We start from the raw sequence: 18,977 nt of genomic DNA on the forward strand, positions 1-18,977 counted from the left end.
CTGTACCCAGCACCACTCCCGCCCTCTTCAGATAAACTGCCAGCTGGACCATTCCTGTTCCCCCCTTAAGACATCTTTGCCCCTCCCGTTTATGGTATAGCTCATGACCCCCAACTGCTCAGACCCTTAGTAGTCTTTTAAAGCTCTTACTCTCTGCCATTTAGTGTTTTGATGGATAACCTATCAATAGTTTAGCAAGCCTATTGTTATTGTTTTATGTTGCTGTCATACCTCCCTGAAATCTACTATAAGCTACTTGAGGCCAGTGATGCTATCCTGTTCTTCTCTTAACCCTCAGGCCCTGAATGGGCACAGCACAGAGTACCCAGGACATGTTGCTGATGATGCTGACCCCCGACTTTTGGGACACGCTGAGGTCCTGTTGTGGCCAATAGCTTCCATCACCAAGCTCCTGCTCTGTAGAGTCTGAGGAAAGTTCATCTCCCCTGGGCACACTACCTGAGTCACTCTCTACTCTTAAACCTTCCGCATCTTCCCCTGTCCCACTGAATTCCTCTTCTCAGCTGTTAAGGCCACCAATCCTTTGTCCCCACATTTCCTCAGTAGAGAGCTCAGCTCTCATCAGACGGATCTTTTCACTGGCCTAGAAACAGGCCCCATAAAGGTCTCATTCTTAATCTTCACTTATGCCAATCCTCTGTCCCAGGGTCCTTACTCTTCCCTTCCAGATGTCCAAAACCAAGAATGTCCTTCAAATCCAAGAAACCTGCCCAGACCCCTAAGCTTCCAGCCCTTCAGATCTCTCAGTGACAACCAGCATTTCTAGTGTGTCCTCCAACAGGCAGTTATTCCTGATTTCTTGGGTTTGCTCTTCTGTGTACCTTCACTTCCCCAGCTAGGCTGCAGACTGCTTAAGAGCCACTATCTCAAAGGGTGCCTGGTGCATTTCCAGACACACAGGGCTCATGAATGTGTGCGACAGGAAGGACAGAAGACAAATCTATTTCTGTGACTCTCATCCTATCAGCCAACTGCATTCAACATCCCCAAATTTTAGTGTGTAAGGGATACAAAGCAAGAAGCTTCTCTGAAATGGCAACCCGGAGCCGTCAATAAAGTTTTTAGTGTCTCTTGGTCAGTTCTGCTACGAGTACTGAGTCACTGCTCATTTGTGGTGATTCTAAGCCTTATTTTATGATTCACATTCTAAAAATGGGGCGAGGTTTTTAAAGAGAAGCCAATTCCAGTGTGAACTTAACCTCACAATTATTGGGTACCTCTGTGGTTGCCAGCTGCTGGCACAGCACTCCTCAAGGTCTGGCGTCTGGTGGCTTATTGGATGATGTGGCCGTATCATGGTGAATACCTAGAATCCATTTCACAGGATTATGATAGAGAGTTCTCTGTAATAAATTTGTTTTGCCAGGCTTGGGCCTACTCATGATCGCTCATGTCTGGATCTGAGATTCATGAGCTAAGCGGGGTAGATAAATCTTTGGGGCTCTTCATTCATCCTTTTTGATTAGTAGTTGTGGTTCCTTGGTTCCCACGCCTGTATCTGTAAAGAGGAGACTAAGTGTCTGACTCCCTTCAGCATTTGGGGAACTGCTCTAAAAATGACTGAAAAGGGAAATCCCTAAAACCTGAATGTGTCAAGACAGGAGTGGGGTGCTTTCATAAAATTTGCCTTCTAGGCCCAAGACTTCCACTAATGACCCATGTGACTTTGGGCGAGTCATTTAGCAGCAGCAAGGATGGCTGTGGCTGACATTAATCAAAAGCTGGGAATGGGGTCTGACACATAGTAAGCCTTCTGTGAGGGCCCCGCTATGCCATCGGCATTGGTACAGAGGGTTTGCTACTCCCAGTGCTAAGCACTGGTGTATATTATCTTATTTAACCCATAAAATCATTAAGTGAATTTTGTTATTCCTGCGGTTTAGGGGTGACCTGAGGACTGAAATCTGGACAACCTAACTCCCATGCATGCTCTCAATTCTTATTACTACACCTAACTTCCTTGGGCCTCCGTTTTCTCATTTGATAAACTTGAGAACTGGACTTTTGGTCTTTATATTCTTCGAGCCCTAAAATTTCCAGATATTCACTCCATTACCTTCACCCTTTTCCTTCTCTACTTTCCCAGACCCCTCCCCGCACCCACAGTCCTGTGAATTTCACTGGATTCATCATCACGGGATCTGCAGGATGTTTTCCCCAGAGTTATGATGCTGCATGTGTCAGCACATGGACATGTGTTGTGGCTCTTTTATTGTTCTTGGACCTGGTTTACATGTTGCTATTGTTGGGAGAGGAGGCACCTGACTCTTAAATTTTACTGTCTTATCTTGGCCCACAGCCATCACCACATTGAGTGACTTGAACATTTGACTGGGCTTGCGAAAGGCTTTATGGGAGAAGCCTGTGGAATCAGCTCTTTGGGTCTGGGCCCTGTGTGGTTCCTTGGGAGAACACTGCACTCTCCAGACAGTTTTCACAAGTCTGGTCTGTGGCTGGTAAGGATCTTGGGGGACACACTCGGGGAGAGATTTCTGGACTTTGCACTCTCTCTGCAGGATAGGTACCCTGGCAGATTTCTCTATGGGGATTTTCACAGATCATTTCATTATGGTTCCATTGTAGCTGATGTTTGTCAGTTGCTTCAGTGGGGTGAGAGTTTTTGTATGGTCTCTAGTACTTTTTTGTGACTGTGACCCAAAGATTAGAGTGTCTTGGCAACAAAAGACCTGGGTTCAAGTGTTGTATCTTCCACTGCCTAGATTGGTACATCTAACACACCTACTTTTATGGTCTCTGCTTGATCATTCTTTGAAGTGGGATCTACAGGGAAGAAAAGTGTTGGTTGGTCACGGTCCTGGGATGTGAGAACTCTTTCACTTAGAAGCCTGCAGTAAACATCTTAGGAATGTAGGAACCGCACAAGGACCTGGAAATAACAAAAGTGTTGGATAAATAACTTATCTCAGGCAAGGCTTCTTCATCCGTAAGAGAATTATATTAATTCCTGTCTTACCCAACTAAAATGAATGTTGAATCAATGAATTATGATATGAAAATATGTTCCTGAAAATTATAAATTCTATACAAACAGTTGTTTTTAGGAAGTGCCATACAACAAAACTATTTTAGTTACCAAAAAAAAAAAAAAAAAGAAGCAAAAGCTGTTAATGTTTCTATGCTGATTTTCCCTAGCATAGATTATTTACTACAAATAATAACTATAATAAAATTTCCTCAACATTTTCTTTTTATTGTGCACCAGTCAGAAGGCTATGAGTTCAATTGTTCTAGACAAAAGCGAATATTGTGAGTAGTAGGTTAAAAAAACTGATATTGTGCAAGGTGGATAGAAGCTCTTTTGCAGAAAAACACTAATTCTGCATTCATTCAGATTTTATTAATTCATTATAAAAACAAAAGCTAGGCTCAAGTTGCAAAAGGACATTAATACTACAAACAAAATTATAAGTCAGTTAAGTATCCTACTACATACATAGAACATAATTGCAATGTAAGTAAAGACTAGACTTTAATGTACTAACTCACATTAGCCTAGACTAAAAATGTGTTTAACTCCTATTTTTTTACTAAAGAAAATATGCCCTGCCCCCCTTACTCCAAATGAATAAAATGACTCCATTTCTATTTTTCTTGATTGGTAAACCATGCTTGGAGATACCATCTGGAGATTGTTGGGTTTCTGCCAAAGATTTAATTCAGGCTTGCAAAGAGCTACCTGACTAAGGCAAGACACTGCACTGATTTAATAGCAAATAATGTTTTTATTTCACCATTTGGAAAAAGAAAGTTACAATTTTAATATTTGTTTTACATTGATGGCATTATATTATAATTAAAAGTATTTCCAAAATGTAATATCTGGGGAAAACAGGGGAAATAATTGCTTACATTTGTGTGATTACTTACAAGTCTGATGTGAAGGCACATGCAGAGATTGATGATAAAGGAAAATATTTCCCTATGAGAAGAAGGGGCAAGACAGGGACACAGAAAAGTAAGCCCAGTGGATATCACCCAGACCACCTTGTGGGTAGTGTTGAAAGCCCTAGACCTGTGTGGATTGGTTATAATATGATGGTATTCTTTTTAAATTTTCTTTCTTTTTTTTTTTTTTAACAGATTTCTGCTTGGTGTATGAACCAAAGGCAAGAGGGACTAATCTGTCTACATTCTGAGTGCTGCCTTCTGCAGGACCACCATTGCAGACCCTAGGCCCACGCCTCCCACGCTGCCGTCCCCTTCCCCCACCCCAGACATTACTCTGGGGTCTGCTTGTGTTCAGCACTGTGAAGATGTCCAGCGCCTTCCTAGCATGACGACCTTGGACCATGTGATCGCTACCCAGCAGTCAGAGTGGGTCTCCTTCAATGAGGACCCACTCTTTCCCGTTCCTTCTGAGGGTAAGGAGTGCTTTCTCTTCCTAAGTGAAAAGATTGGCAAAGAACCACACCTGCTTGTTATGGCTTCTACTTGATTATTCTTTGGGTGGGATCTTCATATGGAAAAAAGACCTAGTCTGTCACTTTTCCGAGATGCAGATTCTTCTAGAAACCTGGAGGAAGCATCTTAGGCTCTTATATATGGCCCCAAACAAGGGCCTGGAAACACTGAAGTATTGGCTGCTTTCTTCCAAGGAACATAAACTTTATATTTACAGTGTTCTTTACACCCGGACCTGTTGGATATTACTCCCAACAGCAATTTGGATTTTTTTCAATTTTTTAAAAAAGATTTTATTTATTTATTTTTAGAGTGAGGGAAGGGGAGGGAGGAAGAGAGGAAGAGAAACATTGATGTGAGAGAGAAACATCAATCAGTTTCCTCTCATATGTGACACAACTGGGGGCTGAACCCGCAACCCGGGCATGCACCCTGACCAGGAATTGAACTGGTGGCACTTCGCTTTGCGGGATGATGCCCAACCAACTGAGCCACGCCAATCAGGGCAGATTTTTTCAATTTTTGAAGCTTAGTTGTTAAGAGTGACAGGCTCTAGACCCAATTGCATGGGCTCAAACCCTTGCTCCAAAATCGATGAGTAGTATGCCCTTGGATAGGTTATTTATTTAACATCTCTGTGTGATAGTCTATATGTGCAGTAGGGATAATCACAGAATCTTCCTCACAGTGGTTGTGAGGATTAAATGAATTAATATATGTAAAGTGCTTAGAAAAGAGCCCAGCACATGGAAAGAGCTCGGTAACTCATCCGTGATCATGATGAAGATGACAAAACTGAGTTCTAGGGAACTGGTACTAAGGGATGAAGGTCAAGGTAGGGTATGGGAGATAGTTGCAGAACCACATTGCCTGATTCTGTCCTCCTGCAGCTGCCTCTGCTACCTAAAATCAACCCAGCTTCATTTACAACACCTGGAAAGCGTGAGTTCACAGGTGCGCTTTTACTATGGCAGCTGGGAGGCTATCGAGTCCTTGATGTGTGGCTAGTCTCCACTGAGTTGTGCTGTAAGCATAAAATACCCACACTGAATTTCAAAGGCCTAGTAAAAAAGTATTTCATTAACAGTTTTTATATCAATTACATTTTGGAATTATAAACTTTCAACCTACTGGGTTGAAATATAATTAAAAGTAGTTTTGCCTGTTTCTTGTTGCTTTTTTATGGAGCTACTGGAACATTTAAATTACATACATGGCTTCCTTTTTATTTATTTGTTTATTTTTGGACAGTGTCATCTAAAGGCTTTGATTAGTTTGTTTGGCTAGTTTGAGTTTCTTTTTTAAGTTTTTATACAGTAAAATTGATCACTTTTGATGTACAGTTGATGAACTTTCCATCTATAGATTTGTGTAATCACCACCACAACCATGATATAGTTAAAAAAAATTTATTTGAAGGCTGTTAAATGTTCCAGGACCAGTAAAGTGACACAAAGCAAGGGTAAGAGCCTCTGCCACATACAGCTGATCACTGGTGTGGAGTGTGCACCTGGCAGCCTGCATGTGTGTGTAGTTAGGATTGCATGGAGCTTAAGTTTGACTTGAAATGTCTAGTCCAGACAGGAGCTCTCCAGTTCCGCCATACTCTCTACCAGTCCCTATTGCCTTTTGCTTTTCTCCTTCAACTTAGCTATATTTCTTGCTTGGCCTCTGTAGGCATTTTTGTTTGCAACCGCAGAGCACTGGAGTAGGTGCTAGGATAAGAATAGTGAACAAGACTACTCCAGTCTCAGCCTGCCTGAATACTGCAATGGTAGCATTGAGTTTATAGTTTTGAGGTTATAGTTTTTTGGTTTTTGTTTTTAAATCCTTACCTGAGGACATGCTCATTGATTTTAGAGACAGGGGAAGGGAGGCAGAGAGAGAGAGGGAGGAAAACATTGATATGAGAGAGAAACATCAATCGGTTGCTTCTTGTACGTGCCACAACTGGGGATAGAGCCCACAACCCATGTGCCCTGACTGGGAATTGAACCCGTGACCTTTCAGTTTATGGGACAGTGCTCCAACCAAGTTAGCCATACTGGCCAGGGCAGTTTTACACATTATCAGCTAAACGTGCCTTTAGCATAAAGGCAGGTGGGCATGGCTCTTTCTTTACCCTCACCTTATTCACTGTAATGCTGAGTCCTGTGATTACCTCTTGCCCACACTTTGTTTTTCCACCACAAGCCAGTTCTGCAGAGTGGCCCTCCTCAGGTGACATGATGGTGCTCTCTCGTCTGTTTCAGGGGGCACCGAAGAGCACCTCCCGGGATTGTCATCTTCCTCAGACCAGTCCGAGAGCTCCTCAGCGGAGAACCATGTGGTGGATGGGGGCTCTCAGGACCTTTCCCACTCAGAGCAGGATGACTCCTCTGAGAAGATGGGTCTCATCTCTGAAGCCGCCTCTCCTCCCGGGAGCCCTGAGCCGCCCCTGCCTGACCTGGCCTCGGCCATCAGGAACTGGGTTCAGTTTGAAGACGACACACCCTGGGCCAGCACATCTCCGCCTCCTAAAGAAACAGGTGGGATGCTTGGGAGGCTAAGAAGTATTCTGCCTTAGGTCTGTGCTCGTCAGGAATGCTTTTCCATGAGAGGTGTGTAAGGCTGCCAGGATTCCACTGGACCTGCTCCGGAGCCCTGAAGCACTGATCACACAGGAGAGAGTAGGCAAAGATCTCATCTGGCTTAATTCTCCAAATAGTTTTTGTTAACAGAAGCATACGGAAGGATGTATGCATTCTGGACCATTTCCAGCCTTGCACCCTTGTCCCTGGCTGTTGACCTGTCTGAAGAGTATGCATATTTATTTATCTATTATGAATTGGAATTACATTTAGTCAGCACCTAAGTTTTAAACTCCTTACAAGTAGAAATGAATGTGTCTCAGAATGTGGACTACCAACCATCTCTAATAGAATAACCAGTTAAATATGGATATTCTTATGTCTCAAACCTCTTGAATCCAGATCTTCAAGGGTGGTCACTGTCATTAATGGTCAGCACCTTATTTTGTGGGATTTTTATTTATTTATTGTAGGCAGAGAAGGGAGGGAGAAAGGGAAACATTAATGTGTAGTTACCTCTCACACGCCCCCTACTGGGGACCTGGCCCGCAACCTAGGCATGTGCCCTGACTGGGAATTGAACCAGCAACCCTTTGGTTCACAGGCCAGCGCTCAATCCACTGAACCACACCAGCCAGGGCATTTTGTGGGATTTGAACGGCCAGAACTGCACTGGGAAGCTTATTGAAGCCAGAGGAGTCGCTAGTCCTCCTCACCCTGGTAGCGTGGCTACATACTTCATCGCGCATGGAAGTATACCAAGGGTGACTGGATAACCTTTGGGACTATATTAGTTTTCCATCTATTGCCGTAACAAATTACCACCAACTTAGTGGCCTAAACAGCAGAGTTTTATTGTTTGACAATTCTGTAGTTAAGAAGATTGACATGGGTGTCACTTGGCCAGAATCAAGGTGTCAGGGCTGCATTCCTGTCAGGAGGCTCCACAGGAGGATGTGCTTCCTTGCACTTTCCAGCTTCTAGAGGCTGCACAAGTTCCTGGGCACGTGGCCCGTCTCTGTCTCCCAAGGCAGCAGTGTTGCTTCTCTCTGTGCCTTTGTTCTATAGTCACATCTTCTCTGACTGACTTCTGCCTCCCTCTCCATTTTTGAGGACCTTTGTGATTGCATTGTCCCAACCAGCATAATCCTGGATAATTTCCCCATCTCAAAGTGCTTAAATTAATCACATCTGCAAAGTCCCTTTTGCCAAGCAAGCTGTCATCGTCACGGGTTCTGGGCATCAGGATGTGGCCATCTTCGTGAGGGGCATTATTTTGTCTGCCACAGAAAATAGCAAAAAGCAAGGTTGATAAGTTTTTTTGTCGGTGAGTTAAATGTTTTGCTCTTTTTAATATTTAAAAACAATTCCTCTGTTTTTTCAAACATTTTTAACAACAGTAAAAACAATTTTTAGGAAAAGATGAAGCACAATTTTGCCATATAATAAACACTTTTACTTTTATGTACTCATTTGTCCATTTCAGTATACTTTTCCATGTTGAAGCCTCAGCTTTCTCTTGTTGGTGAGAAGCTTCTACACTCAAAGCAGCGTGGATGAAATGACAGGTCCAGACAGGCTTCCCGGTCTAGCTGGAGGGAGGAAGTAACCTTTACTGAATACCTAACACAAGCAAGACAGTGGGCTGATGAAGCATTTATCCATGTGGCAAAAGACGCTGAATGCTGGGCAGTGAATCAATGCAGAAGCATGTTTCTTATTTTTAGTAAGATAACTTTTATTACTGAATGCTTATGTTCTCAGGCATTATGCTCAATGCGTGTACATGACCTCAGGTACTACTTACCGCAATCCTATGAAGAAGGTATTAATGTTATATTCATATTACACATGAGGAGACTGATAAGATAGTGGTTTGGGAATTTGCTCCAGGCTGCATGCTAGGCAGTGTGAGGAGAAAGTTTCAACACTAGGCAGGCAGGCAGGCCCCAGGATCTTGGAACAGCCTAGGCATGTTCAGTGGTATTTGCCTGGATTTTCCTGCCTGGCTGTAGTTTCCTCTGCTCTTTATTCCCTGGAGACAGGGAGGTGAGGGAGGGGTGGGGCAGTATTTCTCCACACATTTGCCCTAAAATGGCAATGCCTTCAGGTCATTGATTATATTCACAGCATTCAAGTTCTTTTACCTCTTGTTCATACCTTCCCTTTAGCCTCAAGATTGCTCAGAACAGTGTATATGACAGATGAGTCAATTTGCTTCAACTCTTCACCACATATTTTTTGCAAAACTAACTGGGGATAGCCATAGTCATGTTGCCTCCATTTGACTGAGGATCCTAGCTTATTATGGAGGAGGGTTTTGATTCAATGTTCAAACTGTATCTTTTAAGGCAGCAGTTCTCAAAGCGTGGTCTATAGATCCATGGGGTTTCCCAAGACCCTTTCAAGAGGTCTGTGGAGTCAAAATAATTTTATAATAATTCTAAGATGGTTTTTGCATTTTTCACTGCATTGGCATTTGCATGGATGATACAGAAATAATGGTGAATAAAACTTCTGGCACTGTGTACTTATACTAAAGTCGCTTTCATTTAATATCCTTGATGAAGTAGTAAGAGCTATTAATTTTATTAAATTTTGATTATTAAGTATATCTCTTTAGTGACAAATTGGGAAATAAGCATAAAATATTTCTGCTCCATACCAACGTATAATGGTTGTCTTGAAGAAAAGTGGTAATATAGAAAAACAAAATCGGGTTTAATTTTTTTTAATAAAAAAAATCAGCCCCAGCTGGTGTGGTTCAGTGGAATGAGTGCCAGCCTGCAAACCAAAGAGTTGCTGGTTCAATTCCCAGAAGGCACATGCCTGGGTTGCGGGCCATGTCCCTTGTGGGGGGCACATGAGAGGAAACCGCACATTGATACTTCTCTCCCTCTCTCCCTTCCTTCCCCTCTTTCTAAAAATAAATAAAATAAAATCTTTAATAAAAAAATTAACTTAAAACATCAAAATTATTTTTAAAATTTTTAAATGAAAATAATGCAAAAAAAAATTCTTGAACAAATAATTTTTTAAAAACGAGATCCAACCAGGACTTACATGACTGCCACACACCTCTCCTCCTAGCGCTGGCCCTAGCTCCAATAAAACATTTTTTTGTACGTTTCCCTTCATTTGCCTAGAAGTCTTCCCCAGAAGCTCTTACTCAGTTTTACCCTAGATTAGTGGTGCCCACTCGTGTCACTGAATAATACATGGGGTCCTGCTGCCCGCTGCCACCCTCTGGGCAAAATTCCAGAGACAAACATTTGGTGACAGAGGAAAGGAGCCTTTATTCAAAAGCTATACACTTTTGGAATAACAGCTTTCCACGTGCATTAGGCACTTAAGCCTATCAATTAACTAAAATCTTTAACTCCTGAGTTTCCCTATCATTCCCCCCATGTTAATTTTAAATTATCTTGTTTCAATAGGATTAGTTTACAAGTTAAAACAACATAAGACACCAAAGCTGCACAATTTTGCAAGAACGGCAGGCTTCAGCCTCAGAGCCCTCAGCGTCCCCTCTAGACCACCCAGAGAAGAATAGCCTTTGCCAGGCCAGCCTGACCCTAGGCTGCACCTGGATGGGGGTTTCTTCTCCCGTCCAAAATACCAGCCACTGGGCAATACAGGCAGCTACAGCTCCATCATCCAGGCATCCTGAAGGAAGAGAGCCAGAGAGCCAGTCTCTACCCTCCTTTTATTTCAAATCTTTTCCCCCATAATTCCATGCGCTTAGGAGGCTTCTCAGCCAATCCAGTCCTAGACTGTTTACCATTGCCTCGGGCAATCTCCTCTACAGCCCCTCCCTATTCCTCCCCAATGACCTGATCAGATCTTGGTATCACTTGGAAAAAACGCTGTGACCAGCTCATATAAAATGTGTGGCTATCTGGTGCTTTTTAGTCTAATCTGACAATATAAAAATGACTGTCCATCAGTTTCTCATTTTTCCATTCTGAAAAAATGCTTCTCTTAGTTTATTAATTTCCATCGATCAGATCCTGGACCTATTTTGGGCTACACCTTCAGTGTATCAAGTAAACATTTTTTGATATGGATAACACATGAATGAAATGGAATTGAGCAAACAGGACATTTGTTGTATTTAAACATGCAAAAATTTGGAATCAAAATGGTGGAATATCTAAGTGTGCCTCAATGTATAGTAGGTAGTGAGGTTCAGCCAGAAAAAAAGGGTTCAATGGGAACTGATTTTTGGCTTCAGCCATTTCCCTAGTCATATAAGTATCACCAGAACAAACTGTCTTCTTCCTGTAATGTAGTTGCAGTCTCTGCAGTCTCTCATTTTCTTTCCATTTTCTTCCCCATGTCCTATTGGCCTCTATTAAATGCCCAGCACTTCTGATCACACGTCTCTGTGTCAAGAGAAAGAGACAATGTGTTTCTTAGCCCTGCCCCATGCAGCTTCTCTATGAATATCTTTTATGAGAAGATTACAATGTTGGCCTAAGAGAACTGGGTGGGAGGACGGCAATGGAGGATAAATGGGACCATTTAGCGTCATCCCTGGTCTGAATTTCTGGAAGCAGAAAGTGGAGGCTTGCTTAGCCAGCTGTTCCATACCTTAACATGCTGGCCTGCAAAGAGAAGTTAGGCAACAAAGGATAGCATGCATGCACGCACACACGCATGAGTAGCCAGGTGAAGAAATGTTTATCTGGGATGCTCCTCTTCCTTCCTCCAGTTTCCATGCCTCCAGTCTTTGCAGTTTTTTTGGCAGAGTGCAAAAAACAAGAATTTCTTTTCTAAGTTGTGCCACCTAAGAATAAAGCCCAGGGAACACTGGGTTTCAGCCTGGAATGGCAATGCACTGTTGGCCCTAATTAAAATGCAAGGAGGCTGTAGGCATGGTGGAGTTAGGGACAAAGAGACTGTCACTAGTGGTAAATCTCTTATTTTTGTGGCATTGAAATGCCAGAAACTGAGCTGGAGAGCTCACGGAAGCCATGGAGTTGTTTGTGACCGCCCTGGTGGCCTGGCTACGTAGTGTATTGTTCGCTGAAGCAAACCAAGGTTGACGGGATCACCTGAGGCCACAGCCGGTGGGGAAACCATTCCAGAAATGCTTCAGTCCATCAAAGGAACAACTTTCTTTTGGATTTCAACTAGGGCAGGATTTGAATGGAATTAAATGCCACTGTGGTTGTTCTGGGGGAAAAAAGGAGATACAGATCTCCCTCAGAAAAAACATTGATAAAATCAATTGAGTGACAAAGCCTTTTTATAACCACATATATAGGTAAGACGACTGGCATTAACCCCTGAGGATACCAGGGTGAGAGGGCATATAAAATCATGCCCCTTGAATCTTTCATAACAATTGTTTCCTCCATTTTCTGAAATTTGGTGGAGGCCAGATGTGGGATTCATACATCTTTGACTTAAGAAGACCACTCTGGCTCAGGCTATGTTGTTAAATATTATCTTTAGAAAAATTTTTATTAGAATTTTAAATGTCAAATACTTAAGACTTAAATAGGCTGTAAGAATACTGTTCACATGTCCAGTCTCAAGATACCATGTCATCCATCGATCTGGGTACATGGTTAAAAAAATATCAAGAAATTTAACTGAAAACTCTTTTGCTGAATCTTGAATGCAATGCATAGCTTTTCCGCTAAACCCTGAGCAGAATGAAAGTGTTAAACAAAATAAGTTCCTGCTGAATCCGTTCAAATCAAAATTAAATCTTTATATTGTTCTCTAAAAAAAATATTTTTGAAAATGAACCTAAATCCAGGTGGTGTTTTATACACAGAAGGGCCTTTAGCAATAGTGTTTCTCAGTTTTCGCAGTTGCAAAAAGTTTTCCTAACTTGGTCTCTTGCCTTCTCTGGCTTTAAAATTCCACTGTGCACCAGGAAAAATGTAATGGTCCTTCTTGATAAAGATTCTCTCACAGCAAAGGTTGGTTTTATGTAGTTTGTGCATTTTACAAGTATGTGTGTGCTTAGAATATGTTTGCAAATGCATGCAGACAAATTGACTGAAAGAGCAAAGTTCATTTTCAAAGTTTAAAAAAAATTAAGGCATCATTATCAGCCGGAGGCTTCCTGTTCGCTTGTCACGTTATGCGCTGACCTTCCTCTGCGGACATGGCAGTTTGGCAGCAAGGCCAAGGCTGAATTGGACCCATTATGCAGATACTGCAGGATATGCATAATTACAAACATAAAAAAACTTTTATTTCCGGAACATTTGTCCCACAGCCCCAGCAATACACTTGTATTCCCTTGTGCTTTAAATGTCTTTCCTAAAAACTTGGGTAAGGCCTTCCCATTGTGTCTGGGGAAGCTGATTATCTGGGACCAGAGAAAGAGCCACTTGTTTGGGGGTGGACCAGAGATGATGTCAGCCATTTAATAAGAGGGAGGCAGGGGTGACAGCTGAGAGACTTAATCCCTAAGAAGACCAGCCCAGCGGTTAATTTCTATTATGTTTTTCATTCTGGCTACTGGGGGTGAGGGGAGGGTGGGGGTGGAATAATATCCCAAACATTTGGTGACTATGAAGACAAGGCCCACTGCATTTTGCGTGTGCATGTATTTCCCTCCTCAACAGAGGAGGTCTTATTTTCTTTTAATACCTTGAATTGTTCTCTGCGCTTCAATGTTATTAATGACTTTTCCGGAATCCATCTCAGACCTCAGGAATGAATTTCCTCCTCAGGGCCCAATGCCCCTCTGCCCCTCTCCACCTCTCTCACGGTTCCCAACAAGTTCTTTCCTGCTCTTGCTGTTCCCTGGGCCCCTAGAGCTCTTCTCCTCTGTTTTTCCTCAGAGCTCTGCTCAGGCATTTCCTCCCCAGCTTTCTTCCCTGCTTTAAATGTCTCCAGCCTGTGTCTCTCCCTGACATTAGGTTTTTCCCTGACAGGTATTTCTTTGTCTCTTTGTTTATTATCTTTCTACTCCCGCAGAGGGAAGGGACTTCACCTACCTCATTCCCTCTCTGCCCTAGATATGGTGCATGGAGCCTAGTAGGCGCTCACTTAGCATTTGCTGGATTAGTGAATGAAAAGTTGAAAGGTGTACTATGTGAAACCTACTGTAGAATGACTAAGTGACTCCTGTTTATGGGGCTAATGAGCTTTTGGGTTGAAGGGCAACATCCTCAGTAAATTGAATTGTTTTTTTAACAAAATAGGCAAGGAAACTAGGCCAGCCTCTTCCTCATCATGTCCTTTTCTTATCAGTTATTATCATCAGTTTTTGATTTCCTATGGTTATACATACAATGTATATACGCACATATGTATGCATACACATACACACAGGTATAACATACACACATATAAAATAACATACATATGCACACACATATATACAGAGTGGGGCAAAAGTAGGCTTACAGTAGTTCATATGGAAAATAATACAGAAATAAACCATTCTTTGTACTCACAACCATAAACCTACTCTTCCCTACCCTGTATATATACAAACATACACATACTTTTTCCTGGAGGCCACCTTAAAAAACATACTTAAAACTTTCTGTTATATTTTCGTTGGATTTGAAGCTACCATCATGCCCTGGGGGACAAAGGGGTATTTCTTTTTACAGTTATCTAAATGGGATCCTAAAATATTTCATTTAGATGTCAATATTATCCTTTTCCAGAGAATGTGCTAGCTCACCTGGGTGGGCCTTGTGGCCTGTCTCACCCCCAGTGTGGGACAAAAACACAATCAACTACCCAAGCATGCATTCATTAACTAGTTCATTCATGCAACAAGTATTTAGGTGCTGGGAAAGCAATTATGAGAAAGTTGGCCACTGTCCCTGCTCTTTCCAAGATGAGGCTGCCTAACAGTTGGGCAATCTGTTGCCAAGGAAGCCTTCTGGGGTGAGGAGGAGTTCCCTGGAACCAGGCCTGGGAGAGCCACTTCTCGTTGCCCCCTGTGAAATAGCGGGGGGCCACAAACGAAGGCTGGAATTCGACCTATTTTGTATTTATTATGGATGGGTGTGTTTACAGCATTGGGCATATCATACAGCCCTAGCGAGTAGACATCAAAGTATAAATAAAGGACACTACATCAAAATGTATATAAGTATTAAAAATGTTAATCTACGCAGGATCCCAAAGGAGAAAAAGAAAAATATTGTATTTGCTGTATTGTTTAAGCTGACTACTTGTACATTCATGATTCATTCAACCAATGGTGCTGCGAGCCCCCACTGTGAGCCAGTCGCTCACTGTTCGAGTCACTGGGGATACAGCGGAATATTCCTACCCCATGTAGCATATGTTCTTTTGAGGGAGCCATACCAGAATCATGATAAAGGAGTAGACACAATGTGTTAGATAATGTGGTAAGTGGGAAGGAGAGAAAAATAAGGCAAAAAAAGGGGGATAGTGTGTGAGACAATGTGAAATTTCACATAAGACCAGGGAGTGTCTCTCTGTGCTGTAAGTTTTGCATGAAGACTTTAGAGAAGGGAAGGAGTGACCTTGCAGAAAGTAGGGAGGGGGCCTTCCAGGCAGAAGAAACTGCCAGTGAGGAAGGAACTACAAGGGACAAGTGTCTGCCGGATGGTCATGTTCTGATGTGTGACTGGAGTGGAGGGAACTGGGGAGAAGAGAAGGAGAAAGGCAGAGGGAACTCAGCCCACGCAGGTCCTTAGAGGGCACGGTGAGGACTTAGACTTTTACTGTGGGTGAAATGGGAGACCATTAGAAGGTTTTAAGCAGAGGTGTGGTAAGATTTGACTTAAGTTTGAACAGGTAATTCTCTTAAAACTGTATGGCCGAGGACAAGTGGAGCAGCTGGAAGACGAGGCGGGAGGCCATTTCAACGAGCCAGGCAGGACAGGATGGTGGCTGGAACCAAGATGGCAGCTTGGAGGTGGTGGGAAGTGAAAGGATTTCAGATATAGCCTGAAGGTGGGACTAGCAGAATTGATGGACTAAATATGGAAAGACTCAAGGATGGCTGGGAGGTGTCATTCTGAGCACCTGAAAGGATGCAGGAGCTAGAGTGGAGGGAATGGCAGCAACTTAGTTTCAATCATGTAAAGTTAGAGATCCAAGCAGAGCCTGGACTGGTGTGGCTCAGCTGGTTGGGCGTCATCCCACAAGGCGATAGGTGGCTGGTTTGATTCCCAGTCAGGTGCGCGCGCCTGGGTTGCAGGTTTGGAGAGGCGGCCAATCAATGTTTCTCTCTTGCATTCGTGTGTCTCTCCCTCTCTTTCTCTATTCCTTCCCCTCTCTCTAAAATAAATAAAATCTTTAAAAGAGAGAGAGATCAAGATCCAAGTAGAAATTTCAAGTAAATTTGGGCATAAGGATATGTCTGGAAATAATAGCAACTACCACTTAACTCTTTTTGAGTACTTTTTTGCCAAGCACTTTTCCAAGTTTTTTCGTCATTATTAACCTCGTCACCTCATAAGGTGGGTACTATTTTTAGCCCCATTTTACAGGTGACAACACAGAACAGATGGATTAAATAACTTGCTCCAGGCTACGGGGCCAGATCCAGGGTCCTTGCACGTAACTTCATAGGAGGGGGAAGAGAGGCCAATCCCTACCTTCTATCCCTTTTTTCCCTGCTGGATGGATGTGGCTGTCACTGGGATCAGGGCATCTGGCTGCTCTCTGGCCCAGCTGTCAAAGGTCTGGCCCTGGGAGAAGAGTTCAGGTTCAATGCTTCAACTAATTTTGTGGCCTGAGGGCATTCAATTCAGAACCTAAATCAAACAAGTTATCCAGGATTGCTAAGTGAATAATGAAAGTATACTAGACTCAATGAGAACAGTTTGCCTCTCCCAGCTGCATTAGTCTTTGTTCCTCTTTCAAGGGAAATATTAAAGTTTTATCTAACAAATGTAGAGCTAATGTGAAAATATAAATAATTAAAATAGCTTTCTTTCTGAGTCATCGAAGTCTTTTGATATGTGGTTTTAATAAGCCTTAACTGTTTTAAGGAACATATTTTAAATTGTATATTTTAAATGTATATTAAATTTTTATTTTTTAATAAAAGGAACATTTTTTAATGTATAATAAATTATAAAAAACCACCCATCACCCAGTTTAATAGAATGTTGTCATCACTCAGGAGCCATTGGGTTTCCCCACTGATCACTCCTTTCAAATGTCTCCTTTCCTCCCTTCTATATCAGCACTGGATTTGTGGTAAAATCACATTTTCTGGGTTTGTGATAACAATTACATTACGTAAGATTCTTAACGGCTACCCTACTTCCACATGCATTAAACTTTATTTATATAAATGGAATGATACTTTATGTATTAACTCATGGCTTGCTCCTTTAACACAACATTCGGTGAGATTATTTCTATGATATTATCGGTAGTGTAGCCATAGTTCCTTTAGTTTTTATTGCTGTGAATTCCATCCTATTAGTGTACCGTAATTCATTTATCTATTCTATTTTTGATGGATACTTGGGTTGTTTCTACTTTTTGGGAATTAAGAAGGCATGTCTGTGAGCATTCTTTTTGTTCTTTTTTTCTGGAAAGATTCTAAACATAAATCCTGGTGAACATGTGTAAGTGGTTCTCTTGTATAAAAAAGTCAGAGGGAATTATTGTGCTGTAGGGTGTGTTTATCTTCAACTTTACCAGAATATACCAATTTATCGGTACCCTCCTATCAGCCTAGTATATCAAAAAGGCTGCGACCCCACTTCCTTACCTACACTTGGAATTGTCATTTCTATTTTTGTCATGCAGAGGTGGGGAGAAAAGGAAATGGAGAGAGTAATGGAATCTCCTGTGGTTTTAATTTGCATTTTTTAGATTACTAATGAGGTTGAACATCTTTTATTTTTTTAATTTGGATTTTTTCTTTTACAAACTACCTATACAAGTATATTCCTGTGGGAGTACCTCTGTTTTTTCTTGCTGATCTCTGGGAGTTTCTTGTGGATATGATGTATGGCAGATATTATTTCCTACCCTGTGGATGATCTTTTCACTCTCTTTATGGTGCCTTTTGTTGAAAAGAAGTTCTTAATTTTAATGGTGTGACATTTCTTTGTTTTATGCTTAGTGATGTCTGAGCCTTGATAATGAAATCTTCCTTATCCTGAAGTCATGAGCATATTAGTTATATATCTTCTAAAATATTTTTTGCATAGCTTTTCCCACTTTGACATTCCGTCTACTTAGAATTGATTTTTCTGTATAATGTGAAGTAGGAACCTAATTTTTTCCATATGGTATTTTTCCAGTGTTATTTCTATTTTATTTATTTTAAATATATACTTACATTATTAAAAATTCTATTTCATTCATACCTGAATAGTGTGATTCTGCTTATTAATATGAGGGGAAAAAATCTAGAATTTTGACTGAGAATGCAATAAACCTATAAACCAATATGTGGAGAATTAACATATTTAAAACATTAAATCTTTTTATCCCTGAATATATTTCTCTCTTTATTTAGGTCTTTTTTATGGTCTCTTAATAAACTTTAGAATTATCACCTGAGGTCTTGCACATTTTTTGTTAGATTTATTACTAGTATGCTTCATATCTTTAGTTGCTATTAGTAATGTTATCTTGCTTTAAGTTCCATTTTATATATATTTCTTGCTGTTTTTCAGAAATGTTTTAAAGAATATGGTTAAAATTATTACCTTGGTAATTTATCAGTAGGGTCTTTTGGGTTTTTTCTATGTACACAAAAATATTATCTGCAAATAATGAGTGTTTTTTCAATTTTTAATCTTTTTTACTTCCTTAACCCAATCTAGATCTAAATCTGTAGTGTAAATTGGTGAATCTTCTTGAGTTATTTGGTCTGTACCTAAAAATGGAGGAAATGTAAGGATAAGAATGAAACTGTAAGACTCATGTATTTGGGTTTGAATGAAACTGAACACAAAGTTTAGAAATAAAAGTAAACCATAAAATCACCGATATTCTTTAGTAAGATTTTATTTTCAGATCTGAGGGTCATGA

General features: G+C 41.3%; 1 protein-coding gene across 1 annotated transcript in view; it reads left to right on the top strand.

The window, feature by feature from the left end:
* STON2 (stonin 2) overlaps positions 1 to 18,977 on the top strand; it is a 113,346-nt gene that overhangs the window by 24,131 nt on the left and 70,238 nt on the right. Inside the window, exons 2-3 of the mRNA XM_054567188.1 lie at positions 4,123 to 4,403; positions 6,696 to 6,971. Of these exons, the coding sequence (XP_054423163.1) occupies positions 4,316 to 4,403; positions 6,696 to 6,971 (364 nt within the window). The 5' untranslated portion in view covers positions 4,123 to 4,315. The remainder of the gene's footprint in view (positions 1 to 4,122; positions 4,404 to 6,695; positions 6,972 to 18,977) is intronic.

Source organism: Pteronotus mesoamericanus, unplaced genomic scaffold (assembly GCF_021234165.1).
Source record: "Pteronotus mesoamericanus isolate MK-2021 breed Mesoamerican mustached bat unplaced genomic scaffold, CSHL_Meso_final contig_182, whole genome shotgun sequence".
NCBI lineage: Eukaryota > Metazoa > Chordata > Mammalia > Chiroptera > Mormoopidae > Pteronotus > Pteronotus mesoamericanus.